At 44.3% G+C, this 10971-nt stretch overlaps 1 protein-coding gene across 7 annotated transcripts in view; it reads right to left on the bottom strand.

Annotated features, from left to right (window-relative positions):
* The window catches only part of ADGRF5 (adhesion G protein-coupled receptor F5), a 99067-nt gene that overhangs the window by 47739 nt on the left and 40357 nt on the right, over positions 1 to 10971 (bottom strand). For all 7 annotated transcript variants that reach the window (XM_029945253.1, XM_029945255.1, XM_029945251.1 and 4 more), the window contains exon 2: positions 5283 to 5408. In XM_029945253.1, coding sequence (XP_029801113.1) covers positions 5283 to 5384 — 102 coding nt within the window. In that variant the 5' untranslated portion in view covers positions 5385 to 5408. The remainder of the gene's footprint in view (positions 1 to 5282; positions 5409 to 10971) is intronic.

The raw sequence follows: 10971 nt of genomic DNA on the forward strand, positions 1-10971 counted from the left end.
TACCTCCTCCTACTCCCTCCTTTTCGATGACAGTATTAACATCCATGAGGATCTGTAGAGGGGCGGTGTGCCTGGCAGTTCAGAAATGTTCTTGAAGAAATGAGTAGAGGAATGATGCATGATGATTGGAATTTCAGAAGCCCAATCGCTGTTTTGTTTGCAGTGGGCTTATTGTAGCTGTACTTGAATGTGCAGGAACCACAAAGGAGCAAAGTCAATGCATAGGGCTGGTTCCTGTTCAGCTTCGCTGGTAGATTGCTTGGGCTCTGTGCCCAGGCAGAAGCAAAGAGGCTTCCGGTGCATTCTTGCCTGAATCCTCTCTGGGGCCTAGGGGCAGGGAGAGGGGAGCCACCAGGAAGGCTTCTCCGTCCACTCTTCATGGGCTGTGGTTGGGGACTTCGCCCAAGAGAAGGGGATCACTGGCAGTCACCTTTGGGAAGCTCTTTAACGTCTAGATTTCATTTTCTCCATTTTCCAAAGGGACTAAAAAACTGAGGTAAAAAAAAATCAAGGTGCCGTTAACTCCTTCATACATACATTTCAATCTGTGGCCATAAGGATCACTTCTCTTGTCTCCCACAGTCCAGTTTAGCAGGACTGTGGCATGGTGACAGAACCTTTTTAATGGGCACATCTCTGGACATGAAGCCATCTTTTGAGAAATGTGACTTTTTAACCATTTCCTGCATCCTTATGGTGATTATCTGGAACTGTCAGGGGACATCTCTGCAAAGTGCTGCCTCAGTAGCCCCGTCACCTACTGCCTCTGTTGTCCATCTAGGGAGGATGCACAGCTTCTTGTGAGAATAACCCACTTTTTAGTTTAAGTACTGCAGTCACTGGGGGAAATGGAGGAAAAATACTGAAAGCAATAAAGTCCTTGAGAAGTCTCCTGCAGTGGTGATGGTGAATACCCTTGGCTCTCCCAGATTTGAGAAGGTACAAATAGATGGGTTGCAAGGTCAGGGAGGCTGGATTTCAACAAGGCAAATGCCAGAGTCACATCAAGCAGCCAATTCCACCACCCCTCGCTCTTCCTGGTTGGAAAAGTCATTCACTCATTCTGAGGCTCAGTTTCACACATTGTGGAAAGTGATGTTCTCAGGCACACCAGCTGCTTGTACAGTTTCTGGCAGTGACGTGTGTCTGTGTGCCAGGCTGGCTTGGGGCCCACCAGAGGCCTTTCTTCCTCTCCTGAGTCCTCATGTCATCCCCATTCAGAGACCTTTGTGACTCCAGCACTTGCCTTTTCTCTTAAACATTGGATGCTGAGGAGATCTCTTAGGGGAGCATAGATCTTCCTGCATGAGTATTTATTTTGGAGGAGAAATCAGAGCCTCCAGGGGGCCTCCCTCTGCTTGTCCAGGTAGAGGTACCCAGATGAGTATCAGAGAACAATGGCTATCCTCATCCAAAGGGGATTTCCTGATGGCAAAGTCTCAGCCAGAAGACACAAGGTCACCAAATCCAGGAAATACCTCACCGTTGGACATGATGACTTTAAAATAATTGTGTATGGGTTTGGGTGGGGGTGGCCTGGAGTGAGCATGGACACACAGTGAGGGATGAGAAGTGGCATTTTATGTGCAAAAAAACAAAAACAAAAACAAAAAAATACAAGTCCCAGGGAACAGGATGACAAAGAAGGTGGTCACCAAAGGCTCCAGGGTCACTGGATCTCTCTTTTGCTCACCAAGGCCCTGTCACTCACTCCTCTTTTTCTTGACCTGGAATCCTCAATTTAACCTCTTTGCCTCCGGTTAGATAATTATCTCCTCACAAAGGCATCCTAACACAGGTTAATGTGTGCTAGCAAAGTAAAAGTAAACAAATCTGCCCCAATTCTTAAGTGCTTGCTCTGTGCAGGGATGAGAGCATCTGACCCCCACCACAAACCAGTGAGAGAGACAGCATTTGTTCTCCTATTACGAAGAGGAAACAGGTTCAAGGAGATGAAGAAAGGACAAAATTTCTTAAGCTAACCAGAACTGGACTTCACCCTCAGCGATGATGATGCCGAGGTTGAGTGTCTAAGCCTCGAGGCTCAAGGAGCCGCCCCCAGGAGCAGGAATGACGTCAACTTGTCAGAAATGCAACATCCGGGCCCCACCCAGACTTCCTGAGTTGAGATCTGCATTTTTTTAAATAAATTTTTTATGTTTTTTATTTATTTTTGAGAGACAGAGACAGACAGCATGAGCAGGGGAGGGTCAGAGAGAGAGGGAGATACAGAATTCAAAGCAGACTCCAGGCTCTGTGCTAGCTGTCAACACAGAGTCTGACGCGAGGCTCGAACCCACGAACCGTGAGATCATGACCTGAGCCGAAGCTGGACACTTAACCCACTGAGCCAATCAGGCGCCCCTGAGATCTGCATTTTAATCAGGTGTGCAGGTGGGTTCATACACACACTAAAGTTTGAGAAGCTCTGTTATCACACTTTGAAATCCCCTCACCCCACCTTTGCACACAGAGCTTCGCGTAGAATTACTCAGAATAGCCTAGACACAAAAGCAACCCAAGTGTCCATGAATGGATAAACGGATTAACAAAATGTGGGATATACGTACAATGGATCATTATTCAGACTTAAGAAAGGAAGGAAATTCTGACGCATGTTACAACATAGGTAAATTTTTAGGACATTATGCTAAGTGAAATAAGTCACGAAAAGGCAAACACTCGATGACTCCACTTACGTGAGCTACTTAAAGTAGGGGAACTCATTAAAAGAAAGTAGTAATAGTTGGTTGCCAGGAGCAGGAGGAAAGGGGGGAATGGGAAGTTCTTGTTTCATAGGGGTAGATCTTCAGTTTTGCAAGGTGAAAAGGTTCTGCAGATTTGTTGTACGGCAATGTGGATCTATTTAACACTACCGAACTTAAAAATGGTTAAGGTGGGGCCCCTGGGTGGCTAAGTTGGTTGAGTGTCTGACTTGGTTCAGGTCATGATCTCGCAGTTCATGAGTTTGAGCCCCATGTCGGGCTATCTGCTGACAGCTCAGAGCCTGGAGCCTGCTTCGGATTCTGTGTGTGTGTGTCTCTCTCTCTGCCCCTCCCCCACTTGCCCCCTATCTCTCTCTCAAAAATAGACATTAAATTTTTTTTCAAATGGGTAAGATGGTAAAGGGGATGTATGTTACCACAATGTTTTTAAAAAGCTCATCAGCACGTGTTGCATTTTAAATGGTAGAAGGTCAGCCTTGGGAATGGAGGGGCAGTGTACAGCAGTCCAGGCTGATGAGGCAGGTTCAGGTGCATCTCTCCAATGAGAGGCTCTTCAGCCTTTGGGTTATCGCAAAGGCAGATCTACAGAGGAAGAGTGGGGCCCTCTGGGATGTGGCGAGAGTTTCTAGGAAGATGGAATTTGAACTCCACCAGCACCCTTGGGAAGTCACTGGTTTCTCCTCTGGCCAATCAATGCCCCCAGACAGATGGAGGGGCATTGTTAAAGTCACCACAACGGGGGTCATCCTGGCATAGCAGGAGGGAACAACTGCAGCCATGAGTGCCAGGAAACTCTGGAAAAGAGGTCAAGCTGACTGTATTGCCAAGATCACCTCGGGCTCGGGCTTTCTGCTCACATGCTTGAGTAACTGGAGCTGGGCACTGACCCTGTGAGTTCACAGGAAGCGTAAGTTTCTCTCTGGTTCACCTGAGCAAGCTGCTGCATGTGATCAGGCACGCAAGGGGAACCTCACACTGGAGTTTGGGAGAAGAGGCACATAATGTACACCTCCCAAGTCATGAGAGAAATAATGAAAAAGACACAGCAAACCTAAGTCAAAAGAAAGATACAAAAACAGAAAAGAGGAAGGAAAGCGCATCAAGTCCTAAAACAAAATCCTAAAAGTAAGATCAAGCATCTTATATATGACATTACAAGTGAAAAATTATACTCCCCCCATAAAAGTCAGATTTACTCAGATTTAGTTGAAAGGAAACAAAACCCACAAAACTTCAAGCACATGTTGTTTATAGGAGAACTAGTAACACAGTGTGATCCATTAAAAGCTTAACAAAAAACAAAGAACAAAGACCGGGCAAACACAAATATAAAAACAAAGTTGATAGCTGAAACAGGGGACAAAGAATTAAAATTAAAAAATACCAAGCAGAGGGGCACCTGGGTGGCTCAATTGGTTGAACGCCTGACTCTTGACCTTGGCTCAACTCCTGATCTCACAGTTTGTAGGATCAAGCCCCACATCAGGCTCTGTGCTGACAGCACAGAGGTTGCTTGGGATTCCCTCTCTCCCTCTCTCTCTGCCCCTTCTCTGCTTACACTGTCTCTGTCTCTCTCAAAAATAAATAAATAATTTTTTAAAAATACCAAGAAGAGCAAAATGAGATATTGTATAACATCACAAGGTACCAATGAAGTTCTAACAATAGTGACAGACTGAATAAAACCGTGCTAGAATGTCTTTTAAAAAATCAGTAGCAAAAAATGTCATTACAGTAGGAGAAAAAGTAATAGACAACACTGCAGCTTTTATTATGTGCTGGGCACTGTTCTAAGGCATCTCACGCATATTAACTGATCTAATTCTCATGGCAATCAGGAAATCAGTACTATTCACATTATTCTACAGGTGAAGAAATTGAGCCACAGAAAGAATTACATCAGTTTCTCAAGAATTCAAAACCAGTAACATGCCCTGTCTCTGGGCACCAAGTGGTGTAAGAAAGAAATAACTAACAAAGTCCATAAGGAATAAGGAAACATTTATTACCCTCTGTAGTTACATTAATCTCCCATTAACTTCCCCAACACATACACAAAAAAGTCACCTGGATAATTTGTCAGCAAAAAGTATAAATGACATCGATGGCCCCTTCAGCTATACCAATCTGTGATTGAGACACACACACACACACACACACACACACACACACACACACACCTTTTGAAATGTGTTCTCAGCTGATGCTCACATTAAAATAAAATGCTTTGAGAATATGTGTCTTGCCCAGTGCTCAAAATCTGTCTTCTGGTCATTGTTGTTGGTTTCAAAGTAGAGCTTCAGGCTTAGAAGTGGCCATTTAGTAAAAGGGGGAAGCCTAAGGGACGCTCCCTTGACCACTACTAACATCAGAGTATGGTAAGTTGTAGGCCAGTAGACTCACTAATATCCATTTATGTTCACCACCCCCTCCTTGCATTGGCGACATCTTCTCAAAGGCCATAAAAACATTTTTTAAAGCAATTTCCGTCTGCAACAGTCCCAGAAATCATAAAAATTTGACAGGGAAAAATATAGCACACATGGATGTACTCACCAAGGGATGAACAATCGACTCTAAATTCAAGTTTGGTGTAGCTTGGGAAAAATAAATCACAATAATCATGCAGCACAGTGTGGTTCTCCTTGGGGATTTCATTTCTTTATGTTTGAGTTGCTTTGCCTGAAATGTAAATATGATGGTTTAGAGATAGACGAATTTGTTTATTAAACATAGAAAGAACTAGCAAACCCTGTTTTGAGGGTCACACTACTTTGCAAACAGAGAGGAGAATGGAAGGAGCATAAAAATATCAACTATAGAGGACAATCTATCTCAGACCCGGGGCTGAGGATATGATCATGAAAGGAAGGATGAGGGTCGGGGAGGATTACGGACAGACCTGTACATAGGACAAAGGTAGCAGATGATGGGTATCTTTCCTATATAGAAAGAGAAGGAGAGAGAATGAAGGAGAAAGGAGAAAGAGGGGAGGAAGAGAGCAAAGAAAGAAAAAGGGAAAGACTACTCAGCAAGAAATACTTTAAACATCGTGATCCAGTACCAGAAAGTATGAACAAGAGGATTCAGAGACCATTGCTTACCTTTGCTACGTACAACACACTCTGATATTTCCAATTCTATTCTATCCTATCTTTCCCTATTTTTTCCTTTTAATTCTGGTAGCAACCCTTTAAATTGACTTCATGATGCCTAATAATGGGCGAGGACCCCTTAGTATGAAAAATCCTGGATTTAGCCATAACAATATAATCTGTGTTTTACAGTCATTTATAGTATGATAGTAAATAGCACAGAATATTAATATAATATGTCCCATCTTATGCACTGATTTTTGACAGCAACCTCTTTATAATGCTGGTGATTAAGATGAAGTTTTTGGTGACCAGATTCACCATCTCTGCATTTAAAAGATAGAGAATCACATTGCATAATCCCGATCCTCTCTGGTCTTAGGACCCAGGCAAACCACTTTGTACAGATTCTTTCCTTACTGTCTTTTTTACAGGCATGTATTTTCATGAAAAGAGCACTAGACTAAGAGAAAAAAGATATGGGTTAAGATCCAGGATCCGAGCCCAGTAGTCCCCATCTACGAAATGGGGATAATTATACCTCCTCTAATTTTCTCATAGACTTTCCCGAGTCTCAGATGATTAAAAGCCATGGGGTGCCTGGGTGGCTCAGTCAGTTAAGTGTCTGACTCTTGGTTTCAGTTCAGGTCATGAACGCACAGTTCATGGGATCAAGCCTGGAGCCAGGCTGTGTGCTAACAGTGCCCAGCCTGCTTGGGATTCTCTCTCTCCGTCTCTCTGCCCCTCCTCCATTCTCTCTCTTTCTCTCTCTCAAAATAAGTAAGCTAAAAAAAAGTTTTGGGGAACCTGGGTGGCTCAGTTGGTTAAGTATCTGACTTTGGCTCAAGTCATGGTCTCATAGTTCGTGAGTTTGAGCCCCATGGTGGGCTCTCTGCTGAGAACACTGAGCCTGCTGAGATTTTCTCCTTCCCTCTGTCTCCACTTTCCCCCCATTTGCACTTTCTCTGTCTCTCAAAAATAAATACACTTAAAAAAATTAATTTGTTAAAGCCATGAAGAGCTGCAGGGGTGCAGGCTGCCGTGGTTCCAGAGGGCAGCCATCAGGAAGGGCAGGCATTGGCCCAGGCATTCTAGGGAGTGCCAGGGGATCGTGGCCAGGATAACACGGATGGTAGCCAAGACCTACATGCCAGGGAGAATTGTGTTTCAATCACCAGCTGCTGGCTGCCTCCTTTTCCTTTTCCCCAGTGGAAAAGAGGAAAGCATAAGGCCCTGGAAAAGTGACCCAATTTGCAGATCTGGCAATCAAATACATTTTTAACATTCTGCAACTCAATGGCTTTTGGAAAATGCTTTGCAATTTAGGTTGTGAGAATAGATATCTAAACCAGATGCATCTGCTGAAGGGCAATTGTAGCAACTGATTCTTTGTTCAGAGGGAACAGGCTTTTATGGGTACTGAGCAGACTGAGCCTGGTGATAGCAGCTGCTCCTGGGATGAACTGGGCATTTAGGAGGCGAGGTAACCTTCTCGTGCCTCACCGTAGTGCACTCTGCTAGCTGGTTCTGAATTGAGGCAGTTAATCAAGGGCATGAGACTCAGTAACTGAACGGTTAATGAGCCTCCCTTGACTCATGATTAGAGGGACGAAAGCTGACTCCATATTCTTTTTACCAGTCCCCAGTGGTTGCTTTCCTGTCAGAATCAGCAAGAATTATAACGTCCTCAAGTGGTCATATCTGGTCCTTTGTATAGAACACTGGCCAACACTGCCCACTGTCCCCATCTTCTCTCAGCCTCCCTAGAGGCAGTTATTGATTAAATTAACACTCTGTTGACCTGTTTGGTGACAACAAAATCACCAGTCAATAGAGATGTAGAAAGGGCCCCACTGTGGGGAAGGGAATGTTCTCTGGATGCAGAAGCATGAGAACAGGTACATAGCCATTGCTTACATGGTAAGGGTGAGGGGTGGGTTCTCCACTTGAGAGAAGAATGCCACCATTTTGAGGAAAAGGTCATGTTAAAAATATTTGACAGCCAGTATTGTATGGGGCTGGCCAATCAGAACAGTGAACTGAAGATCAGTTCAGCTTTTGGGGTTCCTACATTTTGGGAGATACCTGAAGACAAACTTCCTTTACCTATATCAATAATTTTTCAGTAACTCTGCAGCTCACAGCTGGTTTTCATCTGTGAGGAAGCCAGTGGAGGCTGTGGAGGCTGTTTAACCTCGATAATGGGGGGAAATCCAAATTCACTGAATCAAAAGCATGAAATAGAATCCCAGATTTGAGGCAATATATCTTCACTAGCATCCCTTTCATTGTAAGTCCCCTAGAGGTCCATATTCATTCTATATTCCTCAATGAAATGACAGACAACCACCAAGAAACACAGAGACAAGCAGAGGCAGAAAAGAAAGAAAATTATCTGACATCCTCAATTTCCTTCTCTTTTTAAATTCTAAATCTGGGATACTCTCTACTTAAAACTCACCAACCTGAATGAGCTGGCTGTAACTCAGAACCAACTGAGAAATATGATCTCATACTCAGTACAAACCCTGGGGTGATGAGCAACTTCCAGACCTTCCCTGGCCCTATTTTCCTGTCTGTGGAGTTAAAGAACAGGGAGAGGGAAATCAAGCACCCTGACATCATATGCCAGGAATAAGTCTTCAGGATTCCCAGAAACACTGCACTTGCAGGATGAGGGTCTGGCTTCCTTGAAGCAGTCTCTAATGACATTCTCTTGCAGAGTGATAATGCATCAGGAACTGCTGCTGTGAAACTGGCCTGAAACACATTAGGGAATTATTCTCCCAAATCTTAGGAACTACCAGTGCTTAAAATTGCCTACTTTCCTGGAAACCCTTCATCAGCCCTGACTCGCCCATACTTCATTGGAGGAGGGGGAGGAAAAGTAAATGGCCTTGCACAGTTAGAAGCATGTTCACGAAATGGCTACATCTGTGAGGTCTGATGCGCCAATGTCACCAAGTTGTGTTTCCCCACTTTGTCTAAATGGGGCAAGAGAGGATTCATTCTGGAAATGATTTATTTCCTAAGCTCTACACAGCTTTGCCTTTTCATGCTCTCTGGTAGCCTCAGCCCCTGTCCTCTGGGGACCTTTGCCCAGATATTCTCCTGGTTTCTTGTGGGGAGAAGGAAGGCAGGGTGACAATGTGAGCCCACACTCGCTCAGCCTCCATGACCAGGGCTCTGCTCCCCGCTATAGTCCAGTGTACATCGTCTCCCTTAGCATTGCCTAGGGGAAAAAGTCCCCTGGAGTATTTGTACATCATCTGCTTCAGGCGTTCTTACCCCTGGCTGTGCATCAGAACCATCACCTGGGGAGTTTCTTAGTTTTCTTTTTCCATTTGTTTGTTTATTGTTTTAAAATTGTCCTAGACCACTTGAAGGGGAATTTCTAGAGGGTGGGAGTTGAAATTCCGAATCTACCAGAGCTGTTTCTGGAAGAAATATGGAGGTTTAGGTCTACAGATCCATATTTTCAGCCATCTATTGCTCTTTCTACATTCCCTTGCATGTTGGTACCTTCCATCACCAGCCAGCCTATAGCGCTCTCTACTAAAAAACCTACATAGAAAGAGAGGTTTGAGGAGTTGCATTTAGGAAGCAGTCAATAATGAGTGAATGAATGGATTAATAGAAGCGTGGGCTCTGAGATGATCTGCTCAACAGTTTTTGATACAATCCAATAGCTAAGGCTGTTACTTGAGATTGTGTTCAACATCTCATACAGTATCAAATGTGTTGTACACTTATGCACTGGCAAATACAGAGTGTCTGCAGCCCCCATTGTGTTCTTATTTCACAAATTGAAATGAGCCACGGTCCTTGCCCCCAGGAAGCTCTCAGTCCCATTAGGAAAGCATGAAACATACACGGAAAAAAACATAAATGTAAAAACCACTGTGTACTGAATATCTACTATGTACCACGCACTGTGCTAAGTGCAGTAATACGTAAGTTCACTTAGTTTGCCTCTCACAATGACCCTGTGAGGTAAGTATTTTTATCCTAATTCATAGATGAGAAAATGAAGGCCCAGAGAGGTTGCAGAATTCACCCAGGCCACTCAGCTAGTAACAGAGCCAGATCCACCGTCAAGCTGGCCCATCTCCCAAATGGGCTGCACTGTGCAAGTGAGAAGCATGCCTGGAGCTGAAGATGGCAGAAAGGTGGGTGAGTTTGGAAGGGATTAGGATCAGCGCGCAGACATGAAGGATGTGTGATGCTTTCATGTGCAACAAGGAAAGAAAAGAGAGCCTTGGGTGAAGGAGAACAGCATAAGCAGAGGAAACAAGGGCCCAAAGCGTGAGGCTTAGTAGTCCCTTGAGCCCCTCCTGGAGGTTCCCTGGAGCAGCTTGCCCAGCCACTGTGCAGTTGCTTGGCCATGGTCCTCAGGAGGGCATTGTTTCCTGAACAATTACTGGCACCAAAGAAGGCAGATCTATTTTTGCTCTGACTTGGAAAGAGAAATTGGTGACATTACGGGTCAGGCAATTCCCTTTTTCCTGTAGTAGACTAGCGTGTAAGGGGCACCAGCTTGGAAGCAAGACAGGGTTGTGTTCTGATTTGAGCTCCATCACTCAGTAACTATGGTGAGGCACTTACCCCCACCGAGCCTCAGTTTGCTGGTATGAATGACAAGGATCCCAGAACCCGCCTTATGGCATTGCCATGGAGATTAGAGGTCATGCCCACGAAGCACAAAAGGGCCTGGTCATCATTTCAATTTGTTATGGGCTGAGTTGCATCCCTTCAAAATTAGTATGTTGAAGTCTAACCCCCTAGTCCCTCAAAATGTGACCATATTTGAAGATGGGGTCTTTAAAAGGGTTACTAAGTTAAAAATAAGGTCATTAGAGTGGGTCCTCATCCAGGACAGCAAGTGGCTTTATAATAAGAGAAGATTAGGACACAAACAGATACAGAAGAAGGACCAGGTAAAGCCCCTGAAATATGAGTACCATCTACCAGCCCAAGAGAGAGGCCTCTGAAGAAATCAACCCTCCTGACATGTTGATTTCCAATTCTAACCTCCAGAACTGTGAGAAAATGGATTTTCTAGTTTTTAGATATTTTAGATTTATTTATTTAATCTATATTTTAGATTTCTACTTAAACCACCCAGTCTGTGGGACTTTGTTATGGCAGCC

Source organism: Suricata suricatta, chromosome 7 (genome assembly GCF_006229205.1).
Source record: "Suricata suricatta isolate VVHF042 chromosome 7, meerkat_22Aug2017_6uvM2_HiC, whole genome shotgun sequence".
NCBI classification, from domain to species: domain Eukaryota; kingdom Metazoa; phylum Chordata; class Mammalia; order Carnivora; family Herpestidae; genus Suricata; species Suricata suricatta.